Genomic DNA, 17,740 nt, shown 5'->3' with positions numbered 1-17,740 from the left:
TTTCTTGGATAATGCCCACCAGAAAGGTGGGCAACATGATTTTGGGGATGTATAATTCCATATATGCCTTCACAGGGACATTGTTGTTCAGAGTGATATTGGGCTGCCTGCATTCTATACCAGGGTTTCCTCATATCATTCTCCCATTCAATTGCGTGGTTAACTAAAGTCACGTTTTAAAAATTAGTACACTGCATTCCGTGAGTCTCTGTATTAGCTTAAGTATTAATACATAGCCTTGAGAGAAAAACCCTCCATCTACACTCCTCATGGATGTTCCAATGGAACATTCAAAGCCCAGCCAGGAAAGTGTGTACATTTTTTTAAAACTGATTGGTCCTAACAATTGATACAATAAAATTTGAAGACATTCTATACCAATGATGCCTCAATGGGGAATGCTTACTTGGGTTCTGCTTTGGCTGCATTTCTGAGACCCATGATAAACCGTCCATGATGAAATGCTGTTCCATATTGTACTTGGCTGTTTTCATCCAGAGGATAAGGGATTTCCACCTCTGTCTTGCTCTCCAAGTCATGTATGATATAACCATTTATGATGTGGGCATCAAGGCCTTCAACGGCACCTTGTTGAGGAGAGAAGAGAGGCAAAGCACACAAGGTGTAGAACATTAGAGGGGAAAATGGCTAGGATAATTCCAAAACTTAAAACCTTTGTATGGGTAAGTTGAAGAAACCATTTACTTTTCTACCGGAGAAAGGACAATTGAGAAGCAGCATTGTTCAAGCTGCTAAAATGGTGCAACCACAAGAGGCAGCATAAGTTTTGTTCTGGCTAAAATGGTAGTTTTGGAATTGGAGGACATTGATTCAGGATGGGCATGTCTGAAAGGAGTATAGACCTTTTGTTGATTCATGTGTGACATGAACTCTGGCAGGCCATTGATTGAATTTACAAGGCATTGATTTAGGCACAGGTTAGTTAAGGGAACATTCGCCAAAATAATTCATTATGTGACAAGAGTATACAGAATTTGCTGTTTCTGCTTTTTCAATCACCTTTGTTGGAAATACTGGATTGAGTTAGGTCGAAGCCATGATAATACAGTAGAGCCTGGTATGGATATACTGTTGAGGCTGTATAAGGCTCTGGTCAGACCCCATTTGGAATATTGTGAGCAGTTTTGGGCCATATACCTAAGGAAGAATGTGCTGGCCTAGGGCTGGGGAATGCAGAGGAGGTTCACAAGAATGATCCCAGGAATGAAGGGTTTGTCATATGAGGAACGGTTGAGGAGTCTAGATCTATACTTGATGGAGTTTAGAAGGATGGCAGGGGTGGCAGGGGGGAAATCTAATTGAAGCTTACAGAATACTGAGAGGCCTAGGTGGATTGGACATGGAAATGATGTTTCCACTAGTGGGAAAGACTAGAACTCGAGGGCACAACTTCAGAGTGAAGGGACACTCCTTTAAAACTGAGATGAGGAGGAATTTCTTCAGCCAGAGGGTGGTGGATCTGTGAAACTCATTGCCACAGAGGGCTGTGGATGCTAGGTCATTGAGTATCTTTAATACAGAGACAGATAGATCCGTGATCAATAAAAAGATCAAGAGTAATGGGGAGAAGGCAGGAGAACAGGGATGAGAATCATATTGGCTATGATTGAATGGTGGAGCAAACTCAATGGGCTGAATGGCCTAATTCTGCTCTGATGTCTTATGGACTTATAGTAACAGGATGTGGCTGGCAGGGTGGTAGTGGGGGTGGAGCTGCGGCAGTAGGTTCAGGGGGTGCTGATTGGTCTCCTTTATGAATGTTTTCTTATATTCTTATATTTCAACATCTTTGTATTTTCTGAACATGTTTACATTTTTAAAAATTACTTTAGTTTATTTCCAGTAAAAATAACAAGAGATTTTGTACAATAGCAATGAACTGAGCCCACATACTTTTTACCTAATTCATCCTACTTTGCAGAGTCTAAACACTGGCTGGAATTCTCCGACCTCGCCATGCCTCGGATTCTCCAGTCCCACTGCTGTGAGTGGAGATTTGGCTGAGCACCAAATTCTCCATCCTCACTGGCAATGACAACAGGGCATGTGAGACCAGAGAATTCTGACCTATATGTTTCTGTAAAACTGTAGTAGTCCCAGATAGGTGTGGGGGGAAGGCAGATGTTTAGATGTTGACTGAAGTGCCATGGTGCACCAACACAGGAGCTCTGCCTCAGACACAGTTTGGACTCTTTGTTTTGTTTCACTGGCAATGGTCCCTACTAACACTTACCCAGTTAATGGTAGGGCATTGAGGAGAGTAATAGAATAAAGAGATCTAGGGGTACAGGTTCGCAGCTCCTTGAAAGTGGAATCACAGGTGGACAGAGTGGTGAAGAAGGCATGCAAAATGCTTGGTTTAATTGGTCAGAATACTGAATGCAGGAGTTGGGATATTTTGTTGAAGTTGTACAAGATATTGGTAAGGCCACACTTGGAATACTAAGTACAGTTCTGGTCATTCTATTATAAAAAAGATATTATTAAGCTAGAAAAAGTGCAGAAAAGGGTGCAATCAGGACTTGGTGATTTGAGTTATAAGGAGAGGCTGCATTGCCTGGGACTTTTTTTCCCTGGAGCTTAGCAGACTTAGTGATGATCTTACAGAGGTCTATAAAATAATGAGGGGCATAGATAAGGTAGATAGTCAACATCTTTTCTCAAATGGTAAGGGGGTCTAAAACTAGAGGGCACAGGTTTAAGGTGAGAGGGGAGAGATACAAAAGGGTCCAGAGGGGCAATTTTTTCACACAAAGGGTGGTGAGTGTCTGGAACAAACTGCCAGAGGTAGTAGTAGAGGCAGGTACAACTTTGTCTTCCAAAAAGCATTTATTTAGACAGTTACATAGGTAAGATAAGTGTAGAGGGATATGGGCCAAACGCGGGCAATTGGGGTCTAGCTTTGCAGTTAAAAGAGAAAAGGATGGCATGGACAAGTTGGGCCAAAGGGCCTGTTTCCATTCTGTAAACCTCTATGACTCTACGACACCATTGTGGATACTTGCAGTGTGTTCACCTCCCAAGACATTAGCTATGTTAGGTAAGTGAAGGGGGGGAGGGATGCTGGAGTTGTGGGGTGTTCCCAGGTTCCCAGGAGATTGTATGATCTAGTTGCTAAGGCACAAAGACTTCATCAGCTCTGGATGGACCACTTTTTGTTTTTTATTGTTCATTCTCATGTATCTGTAAAGGAAAGAAATGAATACTGAATCTCTACAAAACTGGAAGCAGATGGCTTTCAGAGTAGATGAATCAACATCTGAAAAAGAGGTGGGTTAATGTTTTGTTTCTAATGCGTCACAAGAATTCCTCCAGGCATGCTGGTCAACCCACTCTCCATCTCCAGTCTTTTATTTTTAACTTTAAATTTTAACAGCGTCTCGAATGTCTAATCTTTTAAAGAGGCAAAGAAAATTAACATAAGAACATAACATAAGAACATAAGAACATAAGAAATAGGAGCAGGAGTAGGCCATCTAGCCCTTCGAGCCTGCCCCGCCAGTCAATAAGATCATGGCTGATCTGTCGCTGCTCAGTTCCACTTTCCCGCTTTCTCCCCATAACCCTTAATCCCCTCTCTTATCAAAAACCCATCAACCCGCGTCTTAAAAATATTTAGTGAGGCAGCCTCCACCACTTCAACGGGCAGAGAATTCCAGAGATTCACCACCCTTTGAGTGAAGAAGTTCCTCCTCAACTCCGTTCTAAACCGCCCCCCTTTTATCTTGAGCCTGTGCCCCCTAGTCCTACTATCCTTTCTGAGCGGGAAGAGTCTCTCCACCTCTATCCTATCCATCCCATTCATCATCTTATATGTCTCAATGAGATCTCCCCTCATTCTTCTAAACTCTAACGAGTACAAGCCCAGTTTATTCAGCCTCTCCTCATAGCTCAACCCCCTCAACTCCGGTATCAGCCTAGTAAACCTCCTCTGCACTCCCTCCAAGGCCAAAATATCTTTGCGCAGGTGCGGCGCCCAAAACTGCACACAGTACTCCAGCTGCGGCCTCACCAATGCCCTATACAGCTGCAGCAAGGCCTCCCTACTTTTATATTCAATCCCCCTCACTATGAAGGCCAGCATCCCATTAGCCTTCCTGACCACCTGCTGCACCTGCAAGCTGGGTTTTTGCGACTCATGCACAAGGACCCCGAGGTCCCTCTGCACCGTCGCCTGCTGCAGTTTTTCGCCCCGTAAGTAATAGTCCTTCTTACCATTCTTCCTACCAAAGTGGACTACCTCACACTTGCCAACATTAAATTCCATTTGCCATTTCCTGGCCCATTCGCCCAGCCTATCTAGATCCTTCTGCTGTTAACGCGCAAATAAGTGCGGCGTGCAGGAATGGGACGGCCGTAGTTATGGGGGATTTCAATCTGCATATTGATTGGTCGACCCATGTTGGACGCGGGGGGCTCGAGGAAGAGTTCTTGGAATGCTGCTGGGATAGTTTCCTCGAATAGTGTGTGTTGGAGCCGACGAGGGAGCGAGCTATCTTGGATCTGGTGCTATGTAATGAGGCGGGTAGAATTAAGGACCTTGTGGTGAAGGATCCTCTTGGGGAGAGTGATCATTGTATGGTGGAGTTTCTGGTGCAGATGGAGGAGGAGAAAGTGGGTTCCCGGACACGCGTCCTCTGTTTGAATAGAGTGGAGTACGGTAGGATGAGAGAAGAATTGGCGAATGTGGACTGGGGGAGCGCGTTGGAGGGAGGGTCTGTTGAGGAGCAGTGGAGGATCTTTAAGGAGATCTTTCTTGGTGCTCAGCGGAAATTTATTCCGATGGTCAAAAAGGATAGTAGGAAGAGAGGTAATAAGCCGTGGATAACGAAGGAGGTGAAGGAAAGTGTTAAATTAAAAGCGGAGGAATTTAGAGTAGCTAAGAGTAGTGGGCGAGAAGAGGATTGGGAGAGGTTTAAATGTCAACAAAGATTGACAAAGAAGTTGATAAAGAAGGGTAGGAGAAACTATGAAGCTGGGCTAGCGCTTAATATAAAAAAGGATAGCAAGAGTTTTTATAAATATATAAAAAGGAAGAGGCTGGCTAGGGTGAATGTTGGTCCTTTAGAGGATGAGAAAGGGGACCTAGTGGTAGGGGATGGGGATATGGCTAAGGTATTGAATAACTTTTTTGTTTCTGTCTTCACGGAGGAGGACGTGAATAATTTGCCGGGTGTTAGAGATGGAAAGGTGGTAGGACTGGAGGGTCTTAATGACATTACTGTTACTAGAGAGGCGGTGCTCGACAGACTGGAGGGACTGATTGTGGACAAGTCCCCAGGACCGGATGGAATGCATCCGAGGGTTCTGAAAGAAATGGTGGAGGTGATAGTGGATGCCTTGGTGGTTATTTTCCAGACGTCGCTGGATTCCGGGGAAGTGCCGGATGATTGGAAAACGGCTAATGTTACGCCGTTGTTTAAGAAGGGTGCCAGGCAAAAGGCGGGGAATTATAGGCCGGTTAGTTTAACGTCTGTGGTGGGTAAAATGTTAGAATCTGTCATTAAGGAGGAAATTGCGAGGCATCTTGAAGGGAATTGCTTGATAGAGCAGACGCAGCACGGTTTCATTAAAGGGAAGTCGTGTCTGACAAATTTACTGGAGTTCTATGAGGATGTGTCTAGGGCGGTGGATAGAGGAGAGCCGGTGGATGTGGTCTTTCTAGATTTTCAGAAGGCGTTTGACAAAGTACCTCACAAGAGGTTATTGCAGAAGGCCGAGGGACATGGAGTTGGGGGTAGGGTGTTAGCGTGGATAGAGGATTGGCTGTCAAATAGGAGGCAGAGAGTGGGGGTCAACGGGTGCTATTCGGATTGGCGGATGGTGACTAGTGGAGTGCCCCAGGGGTCGGTGCTGGGGCCTCAGCTTTTTACCATTTATATAGATGATCTGGAGGAGGGAACCGAGTGTAGGGTGTCGAAATTTGCTGATGACACCAAGATTGGGGGAACGGCAAATTGTGCGGAGGGTGTGGAAGAAAATTAAGCATTCAAATCATTATTCTTTTCAGGGTGAAATGTTCCACTACCCTAATGGTTTAGTTTTCTTTTAGATATTCATGGGATGAATGCAACATTGGCAAAACCAGCATTAGTTGTCCAATCCTAGTTGCCATTGACAAGCTGATAAGCTGCCTTACCTGAACCACTGTGGCAGTCTTTGATACAATTGAGTGCCTTACTACGCCATCTCAGTGGGAACTTAATGGTCAACCACATAGCTGTGGGTTTGGAGACACACGCAGGCCAGACAGATGAAGGAAGTCAGGTTCCCTTCCCTAAAGAGCGTGATTGAACCATTCTTACAATAGTAAGTGCCTGCTCACCATTACTGATATTACCTTCTTTATTCCAGATGTATTAAATTAACTCAATTGAAATTCCCCCAGTAGCTGAGGTGAATCTGGATTATGAGCCTAAACCTCTAGATTATTCATTGACCATAAAACCATATGACACAGGAGCTGAATTAGACCACTCAGCCCATTGACTCTACCCCACCATTCAATCATGGCTGATATTTTTCTCATCCCCATTCTCCTGCCTTTTCCACATAACCCCTGATCCCTTATTGATCAAGACCAGCATAACCACTTTGCCACCGGACCAGGATTTGATGATGGATTGCTATTCCAGGTTAATGCAACATTAGTCCTGGTTGCCTTTTTTCGTACCTTCAAGCCCAAGCTCCTTCAGTGCACGATATCCCCCAGGCTGTAACAACTCTCCAACGATTCTGTCTGGTTCCTTCAGGTTTCTCTCAATCACGGTCACGTTCCTTCCATCTCTTGCTAGGACAGCAGCCAATGCAGAGCCCAGGACCCCAGAGCCTACAATGATGACCTCTGGGTCAGATTGGGAAAAAATCCTGGCGCCAGAGGAATTTTCTGTCTGAACAGACTCTGAGAAACTGATCTTCCTTTTCTTGGGCTGCACCAAGACAGAAGGAATGAGAAATCTTCAAATTTTATTTATTGTTCTTGAAATTCCACAGGGCTTTCTCCTAATTTCTTGCTGCATCTTTGGCTGTAACAGAAACACCAGAGAAATGGCATAAAGGCTAAAAATTACCACTTACCCCATTTCTCTTGGTGATTTCTCTTCAATTGTGGCCAGAATTTAGAAGGAAGCTCGTGAGGTATTTCACAATTGCCGCATTCACAGAAGTTGTGACAACAACAACTTGCATTTATATTGTGCCTTTCACTCAGTAAAATGTCCCATGAAGTAAAATGTTACTGATGCCTTCTCCAAAACCATTGTTATCAAAGTTACGGCCAAGATTCGAGACTATGCATGTAGGGAATTACAAGTTATGCCCATTGCCTTGTATTACAATGTGTTGGTAAAGCATTCTGCTATTCTATCATTCAGTGTTGTCTCTCAAAATCACAACAATGGTATCATATGTAATTGCAGCTATATTTCTTAAGTTGTCAGAAAATATTTTCTGTTTTTTGGAGATGCCATTATCCAGATCGGATTGGAATCCTCGCAATGGGGATCAAAAACTGACTGCCCTCTCTGTGCCCGTGTGCACTTGCTATTTCAATTGACTATTTCATCTTGGCCCTGTGGTTAGCACTGCTGCCTCACAGCACCAGGGTCCCGGGCTCAATTCCCAGCTTGGGTCAATGTCTCTGCAGAGTCTGCATATTCTCCGTGTCTGCACGGTTTCCTCCCACAGTCCGAAAGTCTTAGTTGTTGGCCATGTTAAATTCTCCCTCAGTGTACCCGAACAGGCGCCGGAGTTGGCAACAAGGGTATTTTCACGGTAACTTCACTGCAGTGTTAATGTAAGGCCTCTTGTGACACTAATAAATAAACTTCTAAATTTAAAATTTAAACTTTTAAATATCATTGGGGACCTCGCAACAATTCAGATTATAAATGCACGGTACAGAAATCTAAAGAGTGGGAAAATCCCAAACTACAGTCTGCTGAATGAACTTAGCTCGAGTGAACTGAGTGTGCCTTAGTGTCCCGAAGCTAGGTGGAGGAGAAGTTTACATTTATTATTCCCCATCACTATCCATGGCTCCTGCTAGTAAGCACAAATGTACACAAATTACTTGAGAATAGGATCAGGTTCAGGTATGATTTCTCCCCAAGATTAAATAAGCTGGCTCTCACTTTGTAAACCCACATTCTGGTGAATGGCTACTTAACACAGGAGGACTAACATTTGTAATGTCGGTCGTAGCCTGGTGTGGCAGAAAGGGCTGATGATTGTAATGTCAGTTGTAGCTACTGGTCTCTGTGTCAGAAGATTATGGGTTCATGCCCTCCCTCTGCAATTTGAGCCTCCAAACAAAAGCGAGGCTGACACTTCAGTGCAATACTGACGGAATGCTGCACTGACAGAGGTGCCTGCTGTCCTGTAGATGGTATGTTTGGACAGCACGGTGGCACAGTGGTTAGCACTGCTGCCTCACAGCGCCAAGACCCAGTTTCAATTCCAGCCTCAGGTGGCTCCACTCAGGTGTGGAATTTGCACATTCTCCCCATGTCTGCATGGGTTTCCTCCGGGTGCTCCGGTTTCCTCCCACAGTCCAAAGATGTGCAGGTTAGGTTGATTGGTCATGTTAAATTAACCCTAGTATCAGAGGGATTAGCAGAGAAAATATGAGGGGTTGTGGGAATAGGGGGTGGATGGGACTGTGCTTGGTGCAAACTTGATGGGCTGAATGGCCGCCTTCTGCACTGTAGGGAATCTATTCTGTTAAACCGAGGCCCTATCCACTCTCTCAGGTGGATGCAGGAGATCCTGTGGCACAATGCCACAGAATGGTTGAGCAGTCCTCCTTGGTGTCCATGCCAATAGTTATCCCTCAATCAATGTCACCAAAACAGATTATAAATCATTTAGTCTTTTGTGGGAGCTTGCTGTGCATAAATTGGTCACCACTTTTGCGACAGTGGCTATAGTTTAAAACTACTTCATTGGCCGTGAAGTACTTTGGGAGGCAGGGAGGGAACTGAGGAAAAATAATACATCAATGTAAATCTTTAATCTTTTTATCCGCCATGAGACAACAACTTGAGAAGCGGAAGAGAGACATTTAAGAGAAAGATTAAAAATAAAATCACTATTTAACACTGAGAACTTTTAACAAATATTTAAAATATTCTTTATATTTGAGAGGTGACCACATTTGAACTGAGGTTTTGTGTGGCTCAGATTAAACTCTGCAATGCAGCCTTGCTTATTTCATGCGAGCAAGCTGGTATGCGGACAGAAATGTATTGTTGCATACCACGCTGATGATTTCCAGTGTGATGCGAGAAGCATTCTGACTCAGGCGGTACTCCATTTTGTGCAAGTTGAAATGTGAACAAAGATGTGCCGTTGTTACATTCCACAAGAGGAGCGGTACACAGTATAAAATGACAGAATGCTTCGGTGATGTTTAAGTGATTCTACTGGTGAGAGTTCAGCCCACATGAACATTATCTCAACTTTAACCCCTTCCAGAAAGATCATCCGTCTGCCCATTGTTTTAGGCTCTAACGTCATCATTATGTTTTTGAGCACAGTCAAAATCCTGGTTAGCAGTTTCCAATTTGGCAAAAGAATAATTTGTTTCTGGGTTGCACCTTCACCTGTCCAGTGATGGTCAGGGCTTTCTGGCCTGTTATCTCTTTGCTGTCTCTCTTCCCCACCTTGTCTGTACTCCCAGCCTCCCCCCCCCCCCGCCACCCCGCATTCTTTTAATCAAGAACTTGCTCCTTAAAATCTTCACTTCCTTCATCACTTTTTTTTAAAAAAACAAATCTCCAAACCTCTCTTTGATCAATCTTTCTCTGACAATGCAAACAATCTCCCCCTTTTACCTCCTCTTCATTCCCCTCATTTATGAAGCATTTTGTGGCCTATTTTACAGTTTAAAAAAGCGATATAAATGCAAGTTTTTATGCTTTAATCCACTTTGTAACACAGTGTTATAATTCAACATATACATGAAATTAAATATATACAATATTGTATTAAAATAATAATGCGTTCATATTTATCTCAGTACCCCTGACTTTTATACTAAACTGTCTCAGCTGCCAGTTAATTGCTGCCTCTGAATATCAATTAATAATTAACAAGGCCGCAGTAAATCTAACTGTCATGTCTGGGCCGCTGTTTGTTACCAATGGATAAATAAACCCAACATTCTGGTCATTACAAAAAATATTATGCCAAATCCAGTTTAAACGTTTGTATCTTTGGCCAGATTAACCTAAAAAAAATCTAGATAAATAATTTTAAGGCTCATTCTCCACTCGCTCTGATGAGCACGATATATTATTTTTAATGATTTTACATTCCAAACGTTATCCTCTTTTTAAACTGTTCTTCGAACTTTGCGAGCACACTACCATTCTTTCAAGTCATTTTCATCTTTCAAAGGCCACACAGATAGAGAGGACATCAAAATTAAATTTCCCCAAACACATTTGTTTCAGATCTAAATTAAACTGGTTTCCTGTACCAACGTATTGTACCGCAATTGGTTATTAAGTTAAGAGCTACAATAGTTTCAGTCGGAATTTTAGAACATATTTTAGCAATGGCGACATAATTAATAATAATAATGTACCATATCAATAATAATTCATGCCCCCCACCCCCTCCTTGTAATAAGAACACTGGTTGTTCTGTGCCTACCTTGCCTTGCTCAGTATTACTCGATTCTGTTAGCCTGCTGAAGAAGGAGCTTGCCAAGGGCAGGGCTGAGAGGAGCTGGGAGATGAACCCCAGGTCTGAAGGTTGCTTTTTGCCTTTCCCTTGACCGTACCTGTATCGATAGGACAGGATCAACCCTAGGGAGAAAAAGATCAAGAATGCCCCGAGCAGCTCCTTGTTAGCGTAGCTCACGCTCAGTAAGTCATCGCACTTCTTATAGACATAGGTAAAAGTCGCAATTCCCAGGAAAGTCCACATTTTATTAGAGCCGGATCTCACCCCGTCAAATTTAACTGAACGCCAGCAAATGTTCCAGAAAAGTCCAAATGGGTATTTTTCTCAAAGCAAGCCTACAGCATAAACATAAAATTAAATTCTGTTTTGACCAATTTCTTAGCACATTCCTTCACCTAGGTCTTCAGAAGCGTTCACTTTGATTTTTCTAGCCTGTATCTGACCTTCTGTCAGCTTTATTCTCGACTGGTCACTGCGGGAGGAAAAGAGAAACATAATCCAGATAGACAGGACAAATGCAATTCTTTCACAGTTCAACAATAATCCTATTAAGATAAAGCTCTGAACTTTGCTCAGTCCGGGTCTGTCAGCAATGTCTGACTTGTTACAGAATTACTCTTCGTAAAAAATCCTCTGATTATCTTTTATGAAGTAAATATTATTAAGCGTAATCGAATATTGGGACATCAAATACGTTACAGCAGGATGAACATTTTAAAGCAGAAATCATTTGCAGTAACCTGTTCTTTGTGTCAGTTGCATTGTATGTTTCACCCACCCCCCAGGAATGTCTTTCCCCGAGTGAAGAACGTGAGTGTGCCGGGCTTGCTGATGCTGCATTGACTGGTACAGGAGTCTTTGCTCCCTGTGCTGCTGGATCAGCTGGGGGGGATGTAACAAAAGATGTGAATGAAGTAGCGAGTGATTGTCCCCGCCCTCTCTTCCGCGTCCGCGGCCAATCAGTGAGCGGCGTGCGGGTGAGCAGAGCTCACGCTATCGGAAGGCTGGCCAATCGGAGGGCGGCGCGAGGGAGCCCCGCTTCTCCCGTCTCCTAGCACGATGTGATGTCACAAAGGGGGGAAGCGGCAACATCAGCAGCAGCATCCTCATCCCCAGGTCCCATTCAAACCAGCTCCACAACGCATTGTGAAAACCCAATATACAGCAGCAGCATCCTCATTCCCAGGTCCCATTCAAACCCAGCTCCGCAACTGCATTGTGAAAACCCTGCTCCAGCATCCTCATCCCCAGGCCCCCTTCAAACCCAGCTTCATAATTGCATTGTGAAAACCCAATATACAGCAGCACAACAGTCAGTCAGGAACACCAGTAGCTCATTCTGCCCTTTCCCATATAAAGCCAATCTTTCCCCTCATCCTATCTGTCACTGCAATGCTATATTCTGCACCCTATCCTTACCTTCTCCCCAATGGCCGCAAACCATCCATTGATTCTGTATACACTTCCCACTACCTCAATGAAGCAGCCAGCATAATTAAGGACCTCACACACCCCAGACATTCTATCTTCCACCTTCTTCCGTCTGGAAAAAGATACAAAAGTCTGGGGTGACAAACCAACTAATTCAAGAACAGCTTCTTCCCTGATGCAGTAAAACTTCAGAATAGGCCTACCTCGCACTAAGTTGATTGTTTTCTACACCCTAGCTATGACTGTAACACTACATTCTGCACTCTCTCCCTTCCTTCTCTATGTACAGTATGCTCTGTACAGTATGCAAGAAACAATACTTTTCACTGTATATTAATACATGTGACATTAATAAATCAAATCAATTGGTCATGCAAAATTCTCCCTCAGTGTACCCGAACAGGTGCCAGAATATGGCAACAACGGGATTTTCACAGTAACTTCATTGCAGTGTTAAAGTAAGTCTGTTTGTGATGAATAAATAAACTTTTACTTTAACAATAGGACAGTCCTGCCATCCCAGAAACAGGGAGGACACATATTTAGGGTGCTGGGGAGTAGGTACAAAGGAGATGTCAGGGGTAAGTTTTTCACTCAGAGGGTGGTGGGTGTGTGGAATCGGCTGCTGGCAGTGGTGGTGGAGGTGGATTCGATAGGGTCTTTTAAGAGACTTTTGGATAAGTACATGGAACTTAGTAAGATAGAGAGTTATAGGTAAGCCTACTAGGTAGAAACATGTTCGGCGCAATTTGTGGGCCGAAGAGCCTGTTTTGTGCTGTAGTTTTTTTTATGTTTCTATGTTTTTTCTCTGCTTCTAAGTCTGGTGAACCTTTGTCACGCTTCCTAAATGGCAATAATATCCTTCCTAAGGTAAGCAAAGCAAAACTGCACTCACTACTACCAGGTGCTGTGTAATCAAGGTTCCATACAATGGAAACAAGACTTCACTGCTCCTATTACTCAAACTGTCTTGTGATAAAGGTTAGCATACCTTTAGCCTTCCTAATTTCCTGCTGCACCTGCATGTTAACCTTCAATGATGCTTTGGGATTGTGTTCCCTGTTTTCTCATTGATAACCCCCTCTGTCAGCCCCCTGCCAAAGTATCGAGAAGGAGTTAATGTTGAAGCCAATGTGTCACTCCTTCCTGCATTGCTTGCAACATGTGTGCTATTCTCCCCTCTGCACTCATTGTGTCACACTCTCTCCTGCACACTTAGTTATCCAGACTTTACGCTGGAGGTGAGGATCCAACTTAATCTTCTGTCAAAATGGGGGTGAGTCTACACCCGCTTTGCCAGCTCACCTCTCAGCCAATTAACAGCTGTTGGCCAAACAACCATAGAATCCCTACAGTGTAATAAGAGGCTATTTGGCCCATTGGGTCTGCACTGACTCTGAAAGAGCATCCAACCCAGGCACTCCCTCTATCCTATCCCTATAACCCATGCATTTTACCATGGCTAATCCACCTAACCTCCACATCTTTGGACGCGAAGGGCAATTTGGCATAGCCATTAATCAGCTTGAGCTGAGCCAGGATGTTAGGTGGTGACAAGAGGGCCAAAGTGCCAGTGTGCTCAAGGTAGCAGAGGAGGGAAAATGAAGGGATAATCAGAGTTTTGTGGGGCCGCCAATGGATACAGGGAACCAGTAAAGGAATTACTTCCTTCCCCCTCCCCACACTCCCACCATCTGCTTACTGCCAGTCCAAGTGGATCACCAGGCTGCATACTTGGCACCTCCCTCCCTGCACAAAGATTTTACCCATAGCAGCAAGCGAGGGGAGGGAAGGGGGGGGTGGGAGAAATGGGACTTTAAGTCGTAAATTGTAGTGGGGGTGGGTAGAAATTGGGAACAGTGTCCATGGCATAGCTCACCAATGTTACTCCCCCTTTATCTGCCAAACCCCTTCATGGGTGACCATAATACCCAGCCATTGTCATTCACCCTCTACTCTGCATTGTGTACTATGACCATCTCTGCACCCATTGTTTGCCACCCATCCCTGTGCAGCCAGGCCCTCTGCACCCAAATGTGTGACACCTTCCCCTCTGCACCCAGAATCTGCCTTTTCCTACCTTCCTGACACTACCTCAATTTTAATAATTGCTATTTGAGGTCCCAGGTCCTGGGAAACCTGAGGCCAGAGCTGCTGAATCAAAAGAATCAGTATTTTCACAGCGCAGTTCGAGGGCTTGGTGGAGCAGGAGTGGTCACCCAACCTTGCCCCTTCTAGGAAGCCTTCAGCCTTTCCCCTCTATCCCTTCAATAGGAGCTTCTCTCCCCATTGCTTCATTGCAGACTTCCCATCCCCCAAGCACTGATATCCACTCTATGGCATGATTATAGCTGTATCACCCCCATATCCTAGCCAATGTTGTTATTCATCCTTTCCCTCCACACTCCCTCTTGCCATGGACATCACCAAGGGTCAGTACCTGCCACCTACTGCTGCTGGCCTTCCCAACAGCCATCCAACCCATCTTCCAATTGTACAGCTGTCTGGTGGGAAATGGAAGTGTAGAAATAATGATGAGGTCCTACCTTTGAATTGGGCAGGACCTCCATTTCCACGGTCTCACATGTCTCCTGATCATTTCCATCCTCTCCTGACCCTTTGCGCCTATCATCAACATTAGGAATATTGAGTGCAGAATCTATGGTGGCACACACAACAACAACTTGCATGTATATATCACCTTAAACATAATTAAATGTCCTAATGTGCTTCAAAGGATCATTATTAAATAAAATTTGTTACCGAAACACTTAAATTGAGATCATAGCAAAGGATCAAAAGTTTCAAGAAAGAAGTAGGCTTTAAGAAGTGTTTGGAAGAATGGAAGAGGAGTAGGGAAATATAGAAAGGGTATTCTAGAGCTTAGGGTCTTGGCAGCCGAAAGGAAGGCCACCAGCAATGAAAATTAGGATGCACAAGAGGTTAGAATGCTCATATCTCAGAGGGTTAGGGGACTGGTGGAGATTACAAAGATAGGGAGTGACCAAGGCATAGAGGGATTTGAAAATAAGAATGAAACATTTAAAATCCAGGTGTTCCTTCATCTGGAGCCCATGTAGGTCAATGAAAGGTGATGGGTGAGCAGGAGTCGGTGTGTGTAGAGGACATTAGCAGCAGAGTTTCGGATGACCTCAAGTTTACAGAGAGTAGATTGTGAGAGACCAGAATTATTAAACCTAGAGGCAGGGATGAAGGTTTCAACAGTGGATAAGCCGAGGCAGAACAGATATTACGGAAGTAGAAATAGGTGGTCTTAGCAACTACACAAACATGTTGTCAGAAGCTCACCTTACGATGCCAAGTTTGCAAACCCATCTGGTTAACATCAGATTATTTCCCAGGGAATGAGATGGAGTTAGTGTTTAGAGAATGGAGTATGTACTGGGGACAGAAAACAATAGCTTTGGTCTTCCCAATAATTTTGCGCCGGAAAACTCTGCTCATCACATTTTGAACATTGGGCAAAGAGTATGATGGACAGTGAAGGAGTTGAGAGAGATAATGTTGAGCTAGAACTGTGTGCCACCCCATGTACAGGTGAAAAATGATCAACAATTTTCTATCCCCTCTCCTCCTGCACCTCCCTCCACGATAATGTCTGTTGCCGGCAGGACTAGAAAATCCTGGCCTTAGTCGAGGACATTGGTTTCAAAGAGGGACATAGAAAAGGAGCAAGAGACAGAGAGGCTTAGAGAGGGAATTCCAAAACTTACAGCCCAGGCAGCTGAAGGCACAGCTGCCAGTGGTGAGGCAACTAAAGCTGTGCATGTGGGAGAGTAAAAAGTCTGACAACACCAGGTTTTAGTCCAACCGTTTTATTTGATAATACTCACAAGCTTTCGAGGGGACTGCCTCTTCGTCAGGTGAATGGAGAGTTCTGGCCTCAGACAGAGCATATAAAGCACAGACAGTTTAGAGATTACTGATTAAAATGCGAATCCTTACACCTAACCTGCTGTTCAAGACCTGAAGTGGCTGACAATGTGAGTGGAAGGAGCACTGATCACAGGTTACAGAGATGTGTATTGTCTCCAGACAGTACAGTAAGTGAGGTTTTGCAAACCCAGGCAAGTCACGGGGGTTACAGATAGTGCGACATGAACCCAAGATCCCTGTTGAGACCGTCCTCATGTGTGCGGAACTGAGGATGGTCTCAACAGGGATCTTGGGTTCATGTTGCACTATCTGTAACCCCCGTGACTTGCCTGGGTTTGCAAAACCTCACTTACTGTACTGTCTGGAGACAATACACATCTCTGTAACCTGTGATCAGTGCTCCTTCCACTCACATTGTCAGCCACTTCAGGTCTTGAACAGCAGGTTAGGTGTAAGGATTCGCATTTTAATCAGTAATCTTTAAACTGTCTGTGCTTTATATGCTCTGTCTGAGGCCAGAACTCTCCATTCACCTGACGAAGAGGCAGTCCCCTTGAAAGCTTGTGAGTATTATCAAATAAAACGGTTGGACTAAAACCTGGTGTTGTCAGACTTTTTACTGTGTTTACGCCAGTCCAACGCTGGCATTCCCACATCATGTGGGAGAGGTCAGATTTATTTTCATTTACAGGAATATGGGCATCGCTGGATGGGTCCAGCATTTATTGCCCATCCCTAATTGCCCTCCATTTCAGAGGGCATTTGAGAGTCAACCACATTGCTGTGGATCTGGAGTCAGCTGTAGGCCAGACGAGGTAAGGACAGCTGATTTCATTTCCCCAAAGGAATGGGTGGATGTAGTAGGGAAATTGTCTAGGACATGGGTGGATTTGAAAACAAGACTGAGAGTTTTAAAATAGAACCATTTTCAAAGACAGCAAAGTGTAAGCATGAGCTATAATTTGCTATTGTCAAATATTCTATATGCAGGCCTCTACAATCAGTCTCCGTAGGTCTAGGGACCTGTTGGAAAATTGAGTTAGTATTTTCACTTACACTTGTTGACTTGATAAGGTTGCCGTGGGGCAGCACGGCAGCACAGTGATTAGCACTGCTGCCTCACAGTGCTCGGGACCTGGGTTCAACTCCCAGCTTGGGTCACTGTCTGAGTGGAGTTCGCATGTTCTCAGCAATGATTTCAGTAACTTTAGATTTTGACCTTTCTCCTCCATCTTAAACCCTGCCTTTCTTCTCTTTATCTTTAACATCCCGTACACGTATTCTCTCAATGCAAAACATCCCTTCCCCTGTCACACACCAGGTCACGTGTCTGCATGGGTTTCCCCCAGGGGCTCCGGCTTCCTCCCACAGTCCAAAAGACATGCTGGTTAGACGCGTTGGCCATGCTAAATTCTCCCTCAGTGTACCGGAGCATGCACCAGAGTGTGGCGACTAGCGGATTTCCACAGTAACTTCATTGCACTGTTAATGCAAGCCTACTTGTGACTAATAAAAAAACTTTAACTTTAAAAACGTTTGAGAATTGTGCTCAGAACAATTGTGAGCACCTCACAAAAAACACATTTTAAAAATTTTAACTGATACTATTGACTTATGGTCTTGAATGAAATACAAATAGATGGACATCTGAAAAGAAATCCAACACTTGAAAATGTATCTTCCAGTTGGGCATGTTGCAGCC

At 44.2% G+C, this 17,740-nt stretch overlaps 1 protein-coding gene across 2 annotated transcripts in view; it reads right to left on the bottom strand.

Moving 5' to 3' along the window:
• Positions 1 to 11,588, bottom strand: part of sqlea (squalene epoxidase a) — a 34,069-nt gene extending 22,481 nt beyond the window's left edge. Inside the window, exons 1-4 of one of the 2 annotated variants that reach the window (XM_080193853.1) lie at positions 11,451 to 11,588; positions 10,678 to 11,182; positions 6,695 to 6,950; positions 407 to 587 (exon numbers count right to left, since the gene is read on the bottom strand). In XM_080193853.1, the coding sequence (XP_080049979.1) occupies positions 407 to 587; positions 6,695 to 6,950; positions 10,678 to 10,953 (713 nt within the window). In that variant the 5' untranslated portion in view covers positions 10,954 to 11,182; positions 11,451 to 11,588. The remainder of the gene's footprint in view (positions 1 to 406; positions 588 to 6,694; positions 6,951 to 10,677; positions 11,183 to 11,450) is intronic. The other variant, XM_080193854.1, reaches the window with a different exon arrangement.
• Between the last annotated feature and the right edge of the window lie 6,152 nt (positions 11,589 to 17,740).

Source organism: Carcharhinus amblyrhynchos, chromosome 8 (genome assembly GCF_965287045.1).
Source record: "Carcharhinus amblyrhynchos chromosome 8, sCarAmb.v2.hapA, whole genome shotgun sequence".
Lineage (NCBI taxonomy): Eukaryota > Metazoa > Chordata > Chondrichthyes > Carcharhiniformes > Carcharhinidae > Carcharhinus > Carcharhinus amblyrhynchos.
This window is presented reverse-complemented; position numbering and strand designations above follow the sequence as displayed.